Source organism: Myxocyprinus asiaticus, chromosome 6, assembly GCF_019703515.2.
Source record: "Myxocyprinus asiaticus isolate MX2 ecotype Aquarium Trade chromosome 6, UBuf_Myxa_2, whole genome shotgun sequence".
Classification (NCBI taxonomy): Eukaryota; Metazoa; Chordata; class Actinopteri; order Cypriniformes; family Catostomidae; genus Myxocyprinus; species Myxocyprinus asiaticus.
In genome coordinates, this window is record NC_059349.1 from 52,117,873 (window position 1) to 52,139,362 (window position 21,490).

The 21,490-nt window shown below is 38.9% G+C and overlaps 1 protein-coding gene across 8 annotated transcripts in view; it reads right to left on the reverse strand.

Moving 5' to 3' along the window:
- The window catches only part of LOC127442512 (microtubule cross-linking factor 1), an 80,923-nt gene that overhangs the window by 48,832 nt on the left and 10,601 nt on the right, over positions 1-21,490 (reverse strand). For all 8 annotated transcript variants that reach the window (XR_007897490.1, XM_051700613.1, XM_051700612.1 and 5 more), the window contains exons 2-3: positions 21,229-21,453; positions 20,879-21,037 (exon numbers count right to left, since the gene is read on the reverse strand). Coding sequence is in view for 7 of the 8 variants with exons in the window: in XM_051700613.1 (XP_051556573.1) it covers positions 20,879-21,037; positions 21,229-21,453 (384 nt within the window). In the remaining variant the exon portion in view is untranslated. The remainder of the gene's footprint in view (positions 1-20,878; positions 21,038-21,228; positions 21,454-21,490) is intronic.

A 21,490-nucleotide genomic window follows, 5' to 3' on the forward strand; every position in this document is an offset into this window, starting at 1 on the left:
GAGTACTCCGTTCAATAAAATAAGGCTGGGCATAGAAATGCATCAATTCTTGGACTACAAACTCTTCTGACATGTTTAGTAAGTTCTGTTCTCTGTTTTGTGTGCAGCTGTGTTGTGTTCTGTTGTCACTATCGCTGTGGAGCACCTGTTTTTATATAAACAAAACAAGTTTTTGCTTGAACACCCCAATGTCGCGAGCCCTATTATGCCCTATCATGAATGTGTGTGCATGCGTCAACGGTTTCACTAAATAATACAATAGATTTCAGTTTGTTTCTCATCAAATCTTATCGTATGCTTTCATAACAATCATGAGTCTCATGGAATAATTTATTAGATTTCTGAATTATACTTTTGTGTTCTTTTGAAGCTTTAAGGGGTGGTCACCATAAACTGCCATTGTATGACATCACTAAGCATGATCATTTTCTTCACAATTTCTCCCTTTGTGTTATGATAAAGAAAGTCATATGCAGCTATAACAACACAGGGTTCAGTAAACAATGATTGAATTTTCATTTTTGGGTGAACTATCCCTTTAAACATTATCTACTACTGAAGAAAGAGATTTGGAACACCATGTTTCCTGGTTTCTAACTCATGATAAAGCTGTGTGTTTTCGGTCAATATAAATGAATGAATGAAGGCTTGGTTCCCTAATAGAGAGTCAATATTTGCCATCCCGGCTTACATTTCATGTAACCTTGGAATCTGAGGATGAAATTAGCGTGTACACCAACATATTTTAATAATGTGTTACTACTGGGGGGGCCTGGGTAGCTCAGTGGTAAAGACCACCCCTGGAGTTCGCTAGTTTGAATCCCAGGGCGTGCTGAGTGACTCCAGCCAGGTCTCCTAAGCAACCAAATTGGCCCGGTTGCTAGGGAGGATAAAGTCACACGTGGTAACCTCCTCGTGATCGCTATAATGTGGTTCGCTCTTGGTGGGGCGCGTGGTGAGTTGTGCGTGGATGCTGCGGTGGATGGCGTGAAGCATCCACATGCGCTATGTCTCCGCAGTAATGTGCTCAATAAGCCACGTGATAAGATGCGCGGATTGACGGTCTCAGACAGCTGAGATTTGTCCTTCGCAACCCGGATTGAGGTCACTATGCCACCACGAGGACTTAGAGCACATTGGGAATTGGGCATTCCAAACTGGGAGAAAAAAGTAAAAAAAATAATAATAATGTGTTACTACTAAAGGGCCCTGTTCGTCTTTGCCAAAAACTAGCTAAGGACTAAAAGGCAAAAAACGATGGAAATAAAAGTGTCTCTCTGGGGCTTTGTAGCAAAGACTGATGAAGATGTGTTTACAGCTACTGTCAGTGTTCCCATGACGATGGTTGATTAACTGCTGTCTTCTGGTTTGCTTCAACAGTGAAAAACTGGATACCTACTTTATTCTGTCATTTTAACAACATTTACGAATACTCGTGACCTCTAGCAGACAAAAATCAGCAAATACTAACAAATGTGCTTTACACTTAAATGCTGCACATGAAATGAATAAACTTGCAAAGCATAAAATCATAAGCACTGATAAAAACTGTATATCTGTGCAATAACGTAAATATTATAACGGTCTACTGATAAGGATGTTTCAATAGCCAACTGCAATATCTAGAAAGCAGGGTGACTGATATAATACTGATATTTACATAGAATAATTTAAGGATCGCAAATGAGACATACACAATTGCTCATATTAAATGTGACTGCTTTTACACAATATTAACTGAACATTCAATAAATTCCACAATGTATTTGCAAATGAAACTTGATGACACCAGCATAAAAGAAGAGTTGTTTCAGAGTCTGAGAAAGTTATTAGACCTACATTTTCATGAACGACTATGAAAATATGCATGGAAAAAAGTCACCAAAGTCACAATATATTTACTTAAAAGATTAGTTGAAAAACATATACAACTGAAATTCAACAGTCCAACAGCCCTAATTCAAAACACAGAACAATAACAGATAATATCTAAGATGGGTTGCTTTTATTTAAATGAGATTATGATATAATAAACCCATAAGACTTTGGGATGAGAAGATTCCTATTGTTTGATTCCTGTGAGCCACATGCGTGTGTAATAGCTTCTAACTGTAGTCTAGTGTCTGATAAACAGAGCGGTAATTATCTGCTAATGGCTGCAGAACATTTCAAACAAGATACCCTGTTGAGATAAATGCCCAAATGTACGCATCTAAACAATTAGATTGAGGCTTGTAATGTGTTTCTTAAAGGAAGCTGATTTGTTTTTGAACAAACTCTCTTAGGTTTCTTTGAAATATTGGTGGTGTGAGACAACAGTCTTATTCGAAACCCAGTGAGACATCATAGGCACAAAATTATGCTGCCTTCTAAGGTACCTCGTTTTTGAGGCAGCATCACATTTATTCTTTGTAGATAAGGCAATTCCAAAATTACGGAAGGTGGTTCCTGCTATGTTTAATAAATAAAAAATCAAGCACACACATTATTTATTGAGATAGCATGTTATTGGGAGTAATCTCAAAATAATGATACTATCTCAAAATGAGATACCATCTCAAAAATGAGATCATCTCAAAATAATGATACTAACTCAAAATAATGAGATACTATCTAAAAAACGAGATACTCAAAATAATGAGATCTCAAAATAATGTAATACTAATTTAAATAATTAGATAATATCAGAATAATGAGATACTAACTCAAAATAATGAGATAATATGTAAAAAAAATGAGATACTCAAAATAATGAGATCTCAAAATAATGTAATGCTAATATAAAAATAATTAGATACTAACTCAAAATAATGAGATATCTCAAAATAATGTGGTGCTAACTCAAAATAATGATAATCTCAAAATAATGAGATACTAACTCAAAATAATGAGATACTATCTAAAAACGAGATACTCAAAATAATGAGATCTCAAAATAATGTAATGCTAATATCAAAATAATTAGATACTAACTCAAAACAATGAGATATCTAAAAATGAGATAATCTCTCAAAATAATATGGTGCTAACTCAAAATAATGAGGTAATCTCACAATAATGAGATATCAAAATAATGTAACTCCTAACTCTAATTATGAGATACTAACTCAAAATAATGAGATAATATCTAAAAAATAAAAAAAAAAGAGATCTTAAAATAATGTAATGCTAATTTAAAATAATGAAATAATATCTCAAAATAATGACTTAAGTGCTGTATTTCTTTTCTTTTTTTTTTTTTTTTTTATATGGCAAAAACGGACTTCCATACAGAATGCATTGCAAACTCAGTGAAAATTGTCATTATACTTAAACAATGGATAGATCAAACCACTCTCAAAGACAGAATAAAGAAAAAATATATTCTGTTTTTTCAATCTTCAATGCACCTGTCCTTAAGTATTCATCACACATCATGGACATATATATTGACCTCTCACTAAACAATATGAGCATCTTGAAGCCTTGCTAAGGGTTCTGAGAGAGATCAATAACTAATAATAACCTGCCTGAGCATAAAACTTGGGATATGTTTGGAATTACTTACTGCTGTACTACTACTACTACTACTACTACTACTACTAGAAATGTAGTATGCAGTAGTGCACAGTATGAACATTTTCTGTATGCATGGAAGACCCAGATGTCCAACTTACATTTGCCAAACTGAGACATTTTATTTTATAGCAATATTTTAATCGGACTGCAAATAAATAGGTAAAAAGTTTAAAATACAAAATAACCATGATAACTGGACAGCGCTCGTGTGGTCATGTGACAAGTTCATATGTCAACAGAGTAGTATACTACTGATTGACACTTATCGTTTCATACTGCATACTATTTCACATTTACACTTACTACTACTACTACAATACCATCCCGAACATATTGGTCACTGGTTCTCGGTAACTGCTCTGATTCCATTAGCACTATACTGTATACAGTATATGATGATAAGACATGTCTGCTGTTGTCAGGAGACTGTCAGAGAATCCTCTAAGCTGTTAATCTCTGTCTGGTTTCCCATCGGGAGAAGTCAAGGGACCCTGTGTGTAATGTCGTCCCCAGATGGTCCCCAAAACTCTCTCATGCTGCCCCCAGGCCAGAATAGTGTGTGTGTGTGTGTCTGAGTGTGAGGGAGAATTTACATGCATCCAGCTGGTTAATGAGAGGCCTGTCTTTGCACTCAAAGACAATTCCTCACACACACACACACTTGTCCTGCTAGGTCAGTGGGTTCCCTATTGTGATCTGTTAATAAGAGGGCGGGGCATGCATTCAAAGCCGTCTGTGCGGGTGCTAACAGTGGGCAAGATTACCTCTGTGTACCCTCAGCTAATGTCTGGACAAAGAGCCGCTTCTGGGAATCTAGTTAGCTGGTTGAATGGTTGATAGAAGCTTAGGAAACATACATAAATGTGTATATAATAATAATATACATAACACTTATGCATACTCATCATTTCTAGGCTACATTTCTAAAAAATTAAAAACTAAAATTTGTTTTAGGTCATTAAAGGAATAGTTCACCCAGCCTAAAAATACCATCATTTAAAATCATCAACTGAATGGTGTGTTCCACAAAAGAAAGGAAGTCATAAGTAAAAGACAGAATTTTAATTATTGGGTGAACTATTCCTTAAAGGGTGTACAAAACTTGTTATCCCTCAACCCCAGTCTACTTAATAACCCTGTCAAGATGAAGGACTTTACAGGTTGTCTGAGACTCAGTGGTCCAGGTGGACAGCATCCTGTTCGCTACGCCTACTAGTCTATTTGACCAGATGGCGGCTCTCTAACCAGCTCTTAAAGTGACAATGCATGGCTTAACTGGACATCTCAAGGGGACAGATCAGTAGTTTTCCCTTCATATTATGTTTTTGTGGCATGGAGCAGGTGCTTGTAATCAGCTGTGGATAAACACTGGCCCTAAATAGTGACCATTGGTAAATAAAAACACTGTTAAACAGCTCTTAGCACATTATATATTGATGAAAGATTACAAACTCTAAAATCCATTCAAACCAACCTACCAATCCACAGGCCTATGACTCAAACAGCTACAATGTAAATGTTGTAATGTTCTCTCTTTCTTTCTGTGCCAAATAAAATGAAGCAGCTTTATGCACTCGGGGAGGAAGGGCTGAACCTGTAATCATGTTTACAGCATTAAGTCTCCTTTACACTGTTTTTTTTTCCACGGAGGAAATACTCTCTGTTTCAAATGTTTTTCTCTCACTGATGTAGCTCAGAACAGAGGACAAAAGAAACAAGAAGAAAGGAAAATGAGAAAAGAAGGAAGGAAATAAGGGAAGAAAGAAGAAAATAAAGAAAGAGAAAAAAGAATGAGGGAAGAAAGGAAAGAGGGAGAAAAAAGAAAGGAAGAAATGAAGGAAGGAAGGAACGAACGGACATATGAAAGCAAAGAAAGGAAAAGGAAGGAAAGACTGAAAAAAGAAGGAAGGTAGGAATGAAGATGGAAAGAAGGTAGGAAAAAAATAAGGAAAAAAGGAACTGAGAAAATAAGGAGAAAAGGAAGGAATGAAAGAAAAAAGTGTAAAGGAGGAAAGAAAATGGATGGAAGAAAGAGAGGACTGAAAAAGGAAAGAAGGGAAGAAGGAAAGAAGAAAGAAAGAAGAAATTAAATAAAGAAGCACAGAAGAAAACTAAATATGGAAGGAAAGACTGAAATGAAGGAAGGAGTGAAAAAGAAAGAAAGAAAGAATTAAGAAATGAAATAAAGAAGCACAGAAGAAAACTAAATATGGAAGGAAGGAAAGAAGGAAGGAGAGAAAGAAGGATGGAAGAAAACAAAATACGAAAGGAAAGAAAGAAAATGGAAGGAAGAAAGGAAAGACTGAAATGAAGGAAGGAAGGAGTGAAAAAAGAATGGAAGAAAGAAATAAAGAAGAGAGGAAGGAAGGAAAGAAAAAAGAAAATGAAAAAGAAAGAGGGAAAGAAAGAAGGAAAAAAAGAAGCACGAAAGAAAACAAAATTTGGAAGGATTTGCAGTATACAAACGAACACACTAAACGCAGAACTGTTTCCCATAATGCAATGCACTCAACCTGACCTTCTATTTCTACATTCTCTGCTTGTGAATTATTCTGTACTGTAATGAGGTCATGTGACAATACAGCATACACCTGTAAGAAACATTTATTGTTGCAGAATGCTCACTATTTCACATTTACAAATATACAGTAGGCAGTATATAGTATATACTGAGCAGTATGCAGTCAGAGAAAGTGATGAAGGCCTGTTGAGAGTCAGTCACACAAACTGTTTCTCTAGCTAAATAAATATCACACAGTCTCAATATAACCTCTGTTTTCCCACAGCCCATAAAACGAGTGCACATATCCCTTTATTTTTGTAAGTGCTAATGCTAAGAGCCAACATCAGAACAGAACTTGTGGAGCATCTTTAAAATTAGAGACAGAATTTAATTAATGAGCCCACAGCAACACTTTGATAAGCAACTCAAGAGCATTGAAGATTAACGGCGGAGAATATTCCAAAACCCTTTTCCCTAACTAGGACACTCATTCGTTTATGATGAATTCAATTATTTTGTGCTTTCACAAGGATAGATTTGAGAATTTGAATTTGAAATTGACTCTGGATCTTTTGGTTCAATTGGGAGACGTTTCCTTCTAAAATCACTAATAAAAAATTCCAGTGCCACTTATCGATTCAGGCCACATCCACACTAATCAGTTTTAGTTTGATAACTCCGTTTTCAGTTTCTTAAAGTCATTGTTTTCCAAAGTGTGCGGTAATGGAGAACTTTTTCGAAGTGCTCAGCTTTCGATTTCAAATGAAAAACGTAATAGTGTGGATGCGGCCTCAGATTCTTAAACGGTTCCATTAACGATTCTTACGTTTGAGGAAGAAATATTTGGAAATAAATGCAATTTTTTTGTGCACTTACTGCCCTCAGCAGTCTCTTGCCAAATTATGAACTAACTTCAGATTTAAACAGAGCAGATATAGCAAATCAGTGATAAATTTAATACAGTTTGTGACGAGGAGGAGGGCATGGCCCGCCGTGAGGATGCACGCCCGGCACTGAGTTGCCTAATCAGCGGGAGGGAGATAAGGGAAGAGCCGAGGACGCCAGAGAGCCGAGGACGCCAGAGAGGGATAGAGAGATGCACGCGGCCGCTCTGTGTGTGTGTGCTCGTCAATGTGTCATTATGTTTTCAGTTCAGCATTTGTGTTATTTAAAGTCTTGTTGTTTGTTACTCCGGTTCCCGCATCCTCCTTTCCCGAACTGTTACACTGGTGCCGAAACCCAGGAAAGGAGGAAGGGCATGCTGTCTGGGAGAACTCACTGCTACTGTCCGCCAGGAGGAGGAGGAGCCGTTGCCGTCCGCCAGGGGATGGAGAACCCGCTGGCATCCACCGGGAGGCGGAAGAACCGCTGCCGTCCGCCAGGGGGTGGATCAGCGGCTGAGGACCGGGTGGGCAGAGTGCCCGCGGGAGCCGAAGAAAAGTGTTTTCTTTTCTCTCTCTCTCTTCTCTCTCTCTCTCCCGTTAGCTCTTTCTATCTCCCCCTCCCTCTCCTCGTCTCTCTCTGATTCTTAGGAGGCAGCAGAACCATCGGGTGGCGTCTACCCTCCACAGATGGGGGGATGGGGGAGTAAGCCAGTCTGGATGGTGCCCCAGCCTGAATCGAGCAGTGGAAGAGTGTGACGAGGAGGAGGGCATGGCCGGGCCGTCAGGATGGACGCTCGGCGCTGAGTTGCCTAATCAGCGGGAGGGAGATAAGGGAAGAGCCGGGGACACCAGAGAGTGTCATTATGTTTTCAGTTCAGCGTTTGTGTTAATTCAAGTCTTGTTTGTTCCTCCAGTTCCTGCATCCATCTTTCCCGAACTGTTACACAGTTCTTGCAAAAAGAGTGTCTGTAACTGTAACTCTATATTAAATAGAAATCGTAAACAAACTAAAAATGTGCTAAAACATTTAATTTATTAATTTGCATTAATGTTTTACTAAATCCCACTAGAACATTACATAACATGGTAACATTTCTTGTTTAATTGAGTTAGACATGACAGAACTCATAACTTCTAGGTAATTTGTTCTGAATCGTACTACACTGGTTGCACTGTATGTTTTGCACTGTAGATTCAAAAGAACCGGTTCATAAGAGTCATTCATTCGGAATCGGACAACACTTGAAGCACTGTTTGTTTCACACTGCTGATTCAAAAGAACCAGCTCATAAGAGTCATTTGCTCGGAATCTGACTACACTGCTGTGTGTTTTACAACTAGATTCAAAAGAATTGGCTGATAAGAGTAATTTGTTCGGAATCGGACTACAATGTAAGCATTATTTTTCGCACTGTTGATTCAAAAGAACCGGCTCATAAGAGTCATTCATTCGGAATCGCACTACACTGTAAGCGCTGTTTGTTTCACACTGTTGATTCAAAAGGACCGGCTCATAAGAGTCATTCGTTTGGAATCGCACTACACTGTAAGCGCTGTTTGTTTCACACTGTTGATTCAAAAGAACCAACTCATATGAGTCATTTGTTCAGGAATTGGAATACACTGGTCATACTGTTTGTTTCGAGCTGTAGATTCAAAAGAACCAGCTCATAAGAGTCATTTGCTCAGAATCTGACTACACTACTGTGTGTTTTACACCTAGATTCAAAAGAATTGGCTGATAAGAGTAATTTGTTCAGAATCGGACTACAATGTAAGCGTTATTTTTCGCACTGTTGATTCAAAAGAACCGGCTCATAAGAGTCATTCGTTCAGAATCGGACTACAATGTAAGCGTTATTTTTCGCACTGTTGATTCAAAAGAACCAGCTCATAAGAGTCATTCATTCAGAATTGGGCTACACTGCTCTGTGTGTCACACTGTAGACTCAAAAGAAAAGTCTTATAAGATTCATTCGTTTGGAACCAGACTACCCTTGTAACAAGTAACATCTAATGTAAAGATACTTAAAGGGTAAATTGCCTCTCTTGTTAGGAATTTTCTTGGCAAAGGGAAAGCCACTAACAATACCAAAGTACCAAAAAGTACAGTATTTTTTGGACATGTGCCATGGTAATACCATAGTATTCTTTGAAGTACCTTGCAAGTACTTTGGTATGTGAACATGGTAATCACTCAGTACCATGGTAAATATGAAAGTACCATGATATTACCATCTAACACCATGACTGTCCCATGGTACCACCTCAGTACTTTTTAAGGGAAGACTCGCAGTAAAAACCGCCTCATACAAAAACAGAAAGTTTTAAAAATGGCTGCTTGAATATTGATATTGAGCACACTCTTATCTGTGTAGATTGGGATTAAACAGGCTCACAGAGCTTTAATCCAGTTAGTGTGTGGGTCTTTTTTTTCCCTTCCGAGCAAAGCAGGGTGGATTATATAAACTGTCCTTCAGAAAAATAAACACTGATATAAAACAATACTTCACATACTACAAACTCACCCACCTTGAAAACGCACATACAAACACACACTCCAAATCTTTTGTGCTCCACAGAAGAAAGTCATACGGGTTTGGAACACGAGGGTGAGAAAACGATGACAGAATTGTAACTTTTGGGTAAACTATCCCTTTATCAAATGTTTCTCCCAAACCAAATGAGTTGCCAGTCATTGCAGGTTCGGCTCGGTTGTGTTTTGATGTGCGAATGTGTGTCACTGCTTGAACAGTAAGTTATAAATTACCTGGAATATTCCTTTAAGGATCTGGGCTCCTAACAGAAAGGAATGACCCACAAACTTGAGAATTGTTGTGATCAAAATATTGCTTCATCATGTTTGCTTTATAAGGCACTTAAATCCGGATAGCCCAGTGGTTAGTATTGCCCCTTATTAGTCCGCTCAGAGTTGCTTTGAAGTTTGAGCTATAAATGAATACATTAACTTTAAATTCACTTTGAAGCTGGTTACCCGATGCATTCTGCTTGCCAGAGCATAAATGCATCAGAGTTGATGCATGATAATCGGATAGTGAGGAGTTGGCAGGTATGGGTCAGGTGGTTAATCATAAGCTAATCATGTAGAAGCATCTGAAGATGTATGTCAGTGCTCTGGTGCAGCATGGGAGATGTGTGTGTCTGTAGTTTAGCAATAGGTCAGATACTGAGTACTGAGTTTTGCAGCTGTCTTTGTTTTCCATTTCTTATATTTGTTGGCATATTTAAAGCATTTTTATTTATTTTTTTACATTTATGCATTTGGCAGACACTTTTATCCAAAGCGGCATACCGTGCATTAAAGGTATACATTTTATCATGATCTTGGCATTACCCATGGGAAAGCCTACACATGTCAGAGGAAAAAAAGAAGCAGAGAAGTGTCTTTACTGATAAAGTTTAGCCAAATTTGTCAAATTAAATAGTTTAATATTTAAATAAATTGTTAAATACATAGTTTAGTTTTATGGACTATTAAATCATTAAATCCATCCATTTTTAATATACCATTAGCTTTAGGTTGATTTAACAGAAGCTTTATGTCTTTTCATTGAAAAGTAATTTCATAATTAATTAATAATACATTTCTAGGGGCCGTTCACACAGGAGACATTTTTTGTGTGCATCTGCACCGTTTTGGAGTTGATGTTTCGACGCAAACATACACTATACTAACGTCTTTGATGTTCGTTGTGACGTCATCTCATGCTGAGGCCTGTGTTTTTAAGACGTCGTGTCAAGTTAAAACAACTTGCAGACATTTGCATTTGTAGTGCTGCGTCTAGCTTTTTTAACAACATGTTTTGTGTGAATGGACCCTTACTGAGTCAAATTTAAAAAATGAAAAGAGCAAAAACTAACCCAAAGCTGATGGCAAGTTAAAAACTGATGCTAGTAAAAAATAAATTACATGGAACACATTTATTATTATTTTTATATTATTATTATTTATTTATTTTTTTTGCGATTTAGTAACTAATTTGATGATTTAATACTTTTAATATTTTATTTAACAATTTATAAATGATTTAATTTTGAGATGTTTGGCCCTCCATAGACTAAATCCTCAGAGACATTATTTCGAATCAAGCTGTAAACTATGAGATTCTGATGTATGTGTGAGATATACTGTATGTGTGTATGTTTTTATCTTGTTATTTTAATAGCTGAGGATCACAATGGAAAGTCTTGTGATGTGCTGCTGTGTAAAACATTCCTTGGAACATCGGAATTTTGAGCAAATCTGTGTGCTGACTCATTTATTGTGGATATAAATTTGGATATGTTTAGTTTTATTTCTATGGTGCAATGTATAGTAGTAATTTTTATATATTGGATGTTTTTAGGAAAGCTAAACACACTTGTATACATGCACAAAAATGCACAGATAGATTGAGCGAGGTAAAGGAAAGTGTTGAAATGAGTGTTAGCGCAGTGTGAACTATAGCGTATCTCTCTTGGGTTTTGCCCCAGAAAGTGTCTGGTCCACTTTTCCACACATGATACCCTTAATTTTCCATCCCTCTATTCACTCTCATCTCAGCCCCGTACAGAACACGTGGATGAAACGGAGAACCGTGCTGAATCTTGCACACTGTCATGTTCAACACACTTTACATGCTTAGTAGCAAGTCAACTATATTCCACTTTGCTTTCTTGATTAAGTCTTTAAAATTATAGGTTTGAGTTTCCGTCACCTGGGTCTATTTTGTTATGGTATTAACTAAGTCAGATAAAAGTGCTTAGTGCTGTGCCGAAACAACCACTTTATCTCACGATGTTTTATCAGTGCTTTACTTCCCTGTATTGATATTTTTTTATTTTTTATTTTTTATTATTCATTTATTTGTGCATTCATATCATGTCATACAGCTCAGTAATGAAGAAGCAGGTCGCCTGAATAAGCGCAAACTCTGAGACTGACGTTCCTCTGTGCGATCAGAGCCACAAGAGACAATAGGTGGGTTTCCATCCAACTATTTTTATGCTCATTTTGAAATTGCGCATGCCATTTCACGGTTTGACGTCAAAAGTAGAGAATAATGCAATTATTTAATATGTCATGTAAATGTGGATTTCTTGCCTTGTCAGATTTTTAAAATAAGCTGATTTTAGGGGGCCTGGGTAGATCAGCGAGTATTGATGCTGACTATTACCCCTGGAGTTGCGAGTTCGAATCCAGGGCGTGCTGAGTGACTCCAGCCAGGTCTCCTAAGCAACCAAATTGGCCCGGTTGCTAGGGAGGGTAGAGTCACACCTCCTCGTGGTCGCTATATCGTGTGGTTCTCGCTCTTGGTGGGGCACGTGGTGAGTTGTGCGTGGATGCCACGGAGAATAGCATGGGCCTCCACACGCGCTACGTCTCCACGGTAATGCACTCAACAAGCCACGTGATAAGACGCATGGATTGATGGTCTCAGATGCGGAGGCAACTGAGATTTGTCCTCCGCCACCCGGATTGAGGCGAGTCACTACGCCACCACGAGGACTTAGAGCGCATTGGGAATTGGGCATTCCAAATTAGGGAGAAAATTGATTTTTTTTTTTTTTTTAAATAAGCTGATTTTAGAGTAATCAGCGTATTGGTGTGCATGTAAATGGGTTCATTGACTACATTTAAATGGACACCAGAAAGCAGGTTATTGTGAGAAAGCAGCGTTCCGGTTTACAAACAATGATTAAGCAGTATACTCTTTACTACCATATACATGCGGCTCGGTCAATAAGCAGCTTTCTCCACAGCAATGTAATTCCGCCGTGACGCTTGTGTAAATAACAAATATGGTATCCGAGGAAGACTTCACTATTTTATTCTCTGTTGCTTCGCTTTATTTCGAGATATTCCAGTGTTGTTGTTACTGTTTGTTTCCTTAAGTTTCCATTGCGATATGCAGAGGATTTGCGCTTCAATAGTGGGGTTTCCCAACACTCGGATTCCCTCAATGTACAAGCTCATATATGTGAACGTGAGGGACCATCAGTATTTTACAGTTGTGTTTATAAATGGGTATAGTTTAAAGTGTATGTGCTTTTCCCACTGTACTCCCAGAAACGTTTTGTTGATTTGTTGTTGGGCTCTATCCTATGACATTTGTTCCACGCACATGCGCACTCTTCAAAAACCAGTTAGAACGCTGCTTATGTGATTACATGGCCACAAAAGCAGTTTTCCCTGGGAGAAACCTAGGTGTGTTAAACCGTTTTCTCTTAATCCCTTTAACGTTGTAAGGATATCGGCATTCTTGTTTACATGATGCTTCAGAACACCACTTTCTGCAGAAACCCTGGAATAACCCGCTGTAGCAGGGTTATAGTGAGCAAGGAGGAGGCGGGAACCGGACGAAGCATCAAAGTAAAATTTTAATGAAAACTTAAAAAGACACAACACACAAATGCACACATGGCAGCTGCGTGTGGCTCTCTCTCTCCCGAACTGCCGCATCCGGCTTGGCTTTATCCCTCTTCTCGGCCGATTAGCCCGATTGGGGGCCAGCCGTGTGCACTCACGTGTGCAGAAACGCTGTTACCTGGTCCTCGACCAGTCCTCCACCCTCTGGTGGACGACAGCTGCTCCTCTCCAGGTGGACCGGAGTGAGTCCTCCGACCCCTGGCAGATGGAATGCCCCTGCGCGTTCTGGCAGCCGGTAGCGAGCCCCTCCGCCCCTGGCAGCGGCTCCACCGCTCTAGGCAGCTGGCAGTGAGCCCCTCTTCCCCTTGTAGACAGCGGCCGTTCCTCCGCGTCCAGGTGGCCGGCAGTGACTCCTCAGTCCCCCAGCGGATGGCCGCGGCTGCTCCGTTGGACGGATGGCAGTGGCGAGGACTCCACGACTGCACATCCCTCCTCCTCCCCAGGTTTCGGAACCAATGAAACAGGGTTATAGTGAGCAAGGAGGAGACGGGAACCAGACGAAGCACCAAAGTAATATTTTAATGAAAACTTAAACAAAAAGACACAAAACGCAAACGCACACACGGCAGCTGCGTTTGGCTCTCTCTCTCCCGAACTGCCGCATCCGGCCTGGCCCCGCCCTCCTTGTCACACCTGCTTTCTTAAGTGCATGTAAACTTGGACTATGAAACTGAACCAACTGATTGATTATTTGTTTCTCTCTTTCACATGCGTTTAGCACAGTTTGAGTCATGTTGTGAGGTATTAAGCAAAATACAGCCCTAAACTCGCCCCTAGACGGCACGTAAAAACAAAATGAACTGGGATTAGTCACTTTACCTGGCTGCCAAATAGCAACTTCTTGTCTGAGTGGGCGGTTCTTGGTGAAAAATAAGCTGCAATGTGGATCAGACTTTATGATTATAGTCACCTTCAAATGTCTCCCTGTTTTTTCAGCATCTCACGCTGGGTCTCCACTTTTTTTAGACGTTGTGTCAACTTCAAAGTTTAAAAAACATGTCTCGAGACACCTGCGTTCTGCTATCAGGGATGCACTAGCCTTTTTTTTAGAGACAGTTGTGTGTGAAAATCCCAGGAGATCAGCAGTTACAGAAATACTCAAACCAGCCCATCTGGCACCAACAATCATGCCACGGTTGATAAAATTTTTTCCCCATTCTGATGGTTGATGTGGACATTAACTGAAGCTCCTGACCCGAATCTGCATGATTTTATGCACTGCTGCCACATGACTGGCCGATTAGATAGTCGCATGAATAAGTAGGTGTACAGGTGTACTTAAAGTTCTTAGTAAGTGTATATTAAGAACTTTTTTTAACCAAAGTACTAAATAGCAACTCAACAAACGTATACAGCCAGAAATGTTTCTTGATATGATTAGTAGGGGTGTAACGATTCATTGCGTTCTCGATGTATCGTTTGCTATTCCTGACGAACTATTAATTCATATGCATTGATCTAAAAATATGATTTTTTCATCGAAAATCATTAGTGTTGGTCAATAATCGGTTTTAAATACTTCAAATAGAATAAACCATTGATACAGCCGCAAGTCATTGTGTGGCCACTACTGAAATAAATGCTGTCATTGCGAGGAAACTTAGTTGTTATTCTCTATAAGATAAAATGGTGCTATTTAACTATCATTGTTTAGTTGGGGACTTGGCGTGCACAAAACATTAAAGCTGAAGTCATCTATTTGATATTGCTTTTCTTTTTTCATTATTTGCATATGAGGCCTTTAGGAATATAGTCAAATTATGTTACTTTAATGTAATATTTGAATTAATTTACTGATTCAGGGTTCCCACGGTCATGGAAACAGTTTTCCTGTCCTGGAAAAGTCATGCAAATTAATACAGTTATAAAAAATCATGGAAGTACGTAATAGAAATATGAAGGAATATGGAATCCTTTCCTAGTTGTGTTCAGCTCTGAAATATTTTATCAGCAGATTGCAATTTTTGTATTTTTCCAAGTAGCTTATACGTGCATATATTGTATTTAATGTGTAGATTTGTTTAAGTTACTTTTGGTGCAGTAAACAATCTTGAGTAGTTTGTCTTTCTTTTTCTTGCCTAATAAACATTAGAGGAAGTCCTAAATATGCATTTGAAAAAAATCAAAATCAAATTGTAAATTGAACTGTTAATTGAATCGAATCAAATAGAAATGCAATGTGTATCAAATTAAATCAATCTGAATTTGCAAAAAAATAAATAAATAAATAATCGAATCGAAAACCTATGAATCGTGAATTCACTTTCAACCCAAAGATTCACACCCCTAATGATAAGGGTTTATTTCTGAATGTAAGAGCCACTGAAGGAGCTTTATTTTTGACTGTGGTACACCCACATGCCTTTTAGATCTTGAGTTTTCATTCACATGGGAAATAAACATGTTAAATAGAATGTCATTCAACTGGGCAGACCGAATGCTGTTTCTGTCCTGAGTATCTCAGTACTGATCTGGCACTGAACGAGCGATTCTGCTGCTAAAAATACTACATTCAATGTCATCAGTGTTCAGTAGAGTGTAACTGTATATTTTAGCGCTTTATAATATTCTGTTTCTGCTCTTTATTTACCTCTTTAGGTAATTCCTTGTTTCCAAATATTTCTGCTATTAATTGAACCTGTACTGCTCTATTCAAACTTTGTTTAGTGTCATTACCTCAAAAATCGACATTTTGACATTACTGTTTTTATGTAAATAAATAAAAGTACATTTCTATTGTACTTCTGACCTTTGTTTTGTTGGAGAAGAAAAACTAGCTTCATACCATGTGACCAACATTTGTTTTTCGACCATTGAATATGGGTAAAATGTAACAATTTACAAATGGACCACATTGAGAGCCAAGTGTCTCTGGGATTTTACCATATAGGGCCTTAAAAATTAAGACACAAAAAGCAAAGTTTGTCCTGAATTATAATCTAAAAGGGTATTAAGATACTTCTGGAGTTATAGGCACTCCAACTTTGGAGAAACAACATAAAAAAGTGTTTTATCCCATTTTTGGACACTGGCATATAATGCAACAAGGGGTGCTGAAGTCAGCTGATTTTAGTAATAGACCTACAAAACTCTGTGTAAAAATAAAATAAGGATGCTTACAGCTCTCTAAAGTAATTTTTTTTACCTGTAGTTTTGCTCCAAAATCATGGAGGTGAAATTGTTATTTTGTCCCCCCCACCCACCACCCCCACAAAACAATGGATGACTTATTAAATATTGATCCATGGCATGTAATACTTTGGCTTTTATCATCATTTATGATTATCTTTCTTCAGAAAAAGTAGTTACAAAATTAAATATTTCGCTGGGAAATTTGGTCGATTGGACATGGAATAACCCATTCATTTTAAGGTGTGCTATTCATTTTTTAGATTTTAAAGGCACCAGCACACTTAAGGAGAAGTTCTTCTTCGTTCTTCGTTCAGAGGTAAAAGGAGGTTCGAAACAGCTAAGCAACGACATACTGTTTGCAAACATTCATACACCCACTACGCCTTGTGGGAGGCGCTTAGAGGTACATTTAAATATGAGGACGCTCAAGACTACATGTAAAACATCAACTAATACGACATTAAAACGTGTTTTCAAAGACGTCATGCCTCATTCTATGAATAGACTTCATCCTAGATCAGTAAAAGAAGCTGTTTTAACTACTCTATGATGATTTAAAGTAATATATATGCAGTAGACAGTGTTTCATTTGTCTTGTTTACATTCTGAATTCATGACACTAATGTGCTAACACGTTTTACGTGGCCATAATATTCATCGATTACTAGGGCTGCCCCCTAATAGTCGACCAACCGTTAGTCAATGAGAAGAGTCTTGGTCGACCAAGTTTTGATTGGTCGGTTGGTCGCGGAAAAAAAAAAAAACTCCACTGGAAATGGCGAAGTCACGCAGTCAGTTTCAGACAGACATGATCATTTACACGGCTGGTCCATGCGCTAATTAATTATCCCGGGCAGGAAATCCAAAGTGTGGGATAATTTCGAGAGGGTAAAGAATGACCCCAAGAAGGTGACATACAAACTCTGCAGGCAAATGTTCGCCTATCATTCATCGACCTAAAACATGGCTTTTCATTTGAAAAATGTAAGCAGCCTAACATTAGCCACTTAGCATGGCCGCTCGCTCTAACGTTAGATAACCTAGATAAATATGCGCTATTAGGCTTATCCAAGTGTTCATGGGGAGTGGGGAAGCTAAATTAGTACCTCGCTTACTGCATGTTTAACTTAATGTACATTTCTCTCTATAAATTAACACAATTTTCAGTCAGTCTCCTTGCTGCTTTTTCCAGCACATTCAGAATCATTACCGCTTTTGCCGGTGTCGCTGCGGCTCGCTTCGTGCATGGGCTTGTAAAATGTATATTTTAAAGACTCATTAATACGGTTTAGTATTTCTCTGTAATGTAGAACAGTGTTAGCAATGTTCCTTATAACATTCTTAGCCCTTTTTCTGAAGCCCCCCCAAAATATATATAGTTAAGTAATTAAATTAATATCATAAAGTGCGACAACTAGTCGACTAATGGCTTAAACTAACAACAACTAGTCGACTAGGAAAATCTTTGGTCAGGGGCAGCCCTACCGATAACATTTATGATGACACTGATACTACTGCAAATATGGGTGTATAAAAGAGTGTTAATGGGCAGAATATAGACAAAAGAATGATGATAGGCATATCTTACTATGGGCAGACGTGTTGGTGGCTTTCGCTGCAGATGGCACATGATTGAATGGGTTCTTGAGAGTATTTAATTAGATTTGATTCCTTTTGTAGACTAATTAAACAAAAACAAAAAACACATGACATGTTCTTAGGAAATGCCTCTACACGAACGATTGTACATACTGTTTGTAGGTAAATTTGCAACTGCACATGAACTGTGTTCATGTTGACTGATCTATTTAACCATATAGGCGCCTTTACACTGCAACGGAGCTGTCATGCATGTTGAGTGTCAAGACAATGTCAAAGCAACTTTGATGCAGCATTTTATTTATGCAGAACTAATGCTTAATACTTAAACACTATTGTTTTTCTGCCTTGCAATAACTGCTATTTCCTTCAGGGAATGCAAATCTAGTTGGTATTATTGTCTCTGTGCTATCACTTGTGTTCAGCCTTTTTCGTGTCTACTCTGATTCATGCCGAGGGATTGGCACCCGATCCAGAATTAATCCAACTGAGCTGCCTGTTATGAAACCTGCTGTCAGAGACCGAGCGAGAAAAGGAGGCTCTCATATGGCATTATATCTGTCAGGCTGTGATTATGGCAGCAGCTTATGGAGGTTTTCGTAAACAGTTCAGTCATTCTGCGTGTTGTAGTGTTGCTAATGAGGTATGCCACCGTCCAGATTGCGCTTTCAGTTTGCAGTCTGATAGAGCGGTTTGGTCTCACGAACATTGCTTGTTTGGAACGACATGAGGGTGAGTAATTCATTTTTGGGTGAACTGTCCCTTTAATAAATCAAAGACCTCATCACTGCTGAGGGAGATACAGCATCTAGACACACTCACACATGTCTTTGCTGGCTGGTGCAGGGAACAGATATAAAAATGGGGATCTCATTGACCTATTTAGTGAATTCTCTCTCTGTGAAGTGTTGGGGGAGGCAGAATGGGGTTCCGCTAATACAGTACGATATATGGGTCATTGACAAATAAGGTTGTCCGAGGTGATAAATATCTGAAATATTTGAAAAATCTAGTTTAAAACATGTTAAGTTTGTAGACATGTAATCTCTGAGTTCAAGTTTTTATGTTTCAAAAACATTTCTAGAATTTCCGACAAAATTTTTTATTTAATGACTTTTAAAATGTAATTTTTTGATTAATTTTTTTAGGATTTTTTCCTCTTTTTCACTCAATTTGGAATCCCAGTGCGCTTTTAAGTCCTCGTGGTTGCGTAGTGATTCGCCTCAATCCCAGCTGCCTCCGCATCTGAGACCATCAACCCGCGCAACTTATCACGTGGCTTGTTGAGCGCATTGCCACGGAGACATAGCATGTGTGGAGACATAGCAAGCTCAACTCACCATGCGCCCCATCGAGAACGAACCACATTATAGCGACCACGAGGAGGTTAACCCATGTGACTCTACCCTTCCTAGCAGTTGGGCCAATTTGGTTGCTTAGGAGACCTGGCTGGAATCCACTCAGCACACCCTGGGATTCAAACTAGCGAACTAGCCTACTCCAGGGGTGGTACCCAGCGTCTTTTACCACTGAGCTACCCAGGCCCCCTTTTAAAATGTAATTTGGTGTAACCATCAAGCAAAAGGTATTAAAATAGTTTCCTTGCACCTTGAATACACGAGAGAGTACAAAAGTTCTTCATTCATTTCACATGCAAATTATCTTTGCGGCAAACTCTTCGTTGTTGCCACAGGTTTGCCACAGAAATGGTTGCCAGTAGCGGCAAATTGTCCATTGTTGCCAAAGGTTCGCTGCATGTTCACCACAACCAGTGAAGAGCTACAAACTTCTGGCAAATATTTACGGCAAATCGCAAGCTCGTTTGCATGTGAAAATGAGTGGCAAATTTGCTGCAAGTTTGCCAGAACTCTAGATTTTTTATAAGGGCCATCACAAACACTCTTTGAGTCTAGCCGAAATCTCCTAAGTCAAGAATTCCAGGAATGTGTGCAAACAGGAGAAATATCACCATACGTACAGCTTAGCAGAACAAAAACGTCAGTGCATTTCATCTTAATTTTTAGGTTTTAGCATTTTCGAAACAGCGAACTAAAAAAACGTTTTCGCCAATTAAGGATAAATTAGTACACATTTTTTGTGTGTTTTTACAAGCTGAGGGATGAGTTGAAACCAGGGGCGTAGTTTCCGGGGGGGATGGGGGGGAGGTAACCCGGCCCAATCATCAAAACTGGCAGGTACAACCCCCCCCAATATTTATACCATGATCAATGGAAACGTGTCGATGCTTCCCCCCAATATTCAAGCCAAATTACGCCCTTGGTTGAAACTGTTTTCTGTGAAGAGCATTGGTGATGGCCCTTATGAAAAATCTAGAGTTCTGGCAAACTTGCAGCAAATTTGCCACTCATTTTCACATGCAAACGAGCTTGCGATTTGCTGCAAATATTTGCCAGAGCTTTGCAGCTCTTCACTGATTGTGGTGAACCCGCAGCAAACCTTTGGCAACAACGGACAATTTGCCGCTACTGGCAACAACAAAGAGTTTGCAATAAAGCTAATTTGCATGTGAAATGAATGAAACCGATAGTTGCTGATAGTTTTTTTAATTCCTCTGTGTTCCTCTGATAATTACGTTTTTTCAATTGAAGCTAGGGCATGCAAAGTAAAATACACAGTGTCTCCAACTTCATATATTGTGAATAATAATAATAATATTATAGGCTATGTCTTTCAAATCATGTTATGACCGCCTAAAAAAAAGTAAAATCATCAAACATCAAGTCAAATACAAGCAGACATGTCATAGTATACCTCTTTGGCTCTGTCGAGTTCATTCTGTAGGGCTTGTTTGGAGATCTCCACCTCGATGATCTTTTGCCTGAGCAGTTCGTTCTCATCCTCTGCTCGCGTTCGCTTGTCTTCCACCATTTCCAGTTCATTGTGTAGACGCACAGATACGTCCTTGGCTACCTGTATGTGACGGGACAAACCTGTTTATTGCATTAGCAAAATATTATATGCTTAAATAACTAGCGTCACCAAACAAAATTGCAACAAGACTGCTTTCAAACAGGATTCCTGAACACTCCCCGGTCTTTCATCGGTTGTACAAACAAATAGTCCAGACCCAAATCTCACACCCTCAAAATGTTTACACATACCTTGAGGTCCTGCTCCAGATTGCGTAGCAGCTCTCCGTCGACATGTCCGGTCTTAGCTACACGCAGACTCTTCTGTTCAGCTTTGCGCAGGCGGTACTGAAGGATCCGGCAGTTCTTGTTGGATCGGTCCAGTTCCCTGCGTAGTTCCTGAAGCTGGTACACCTCCTCCTCCAGGTAACTGTCCCTGATCTCCTCCATCTCTGCCCGCAACTCATCCACTTCATCCTAAATCAGAATTAGAATCACAATCAGAATGAGAACC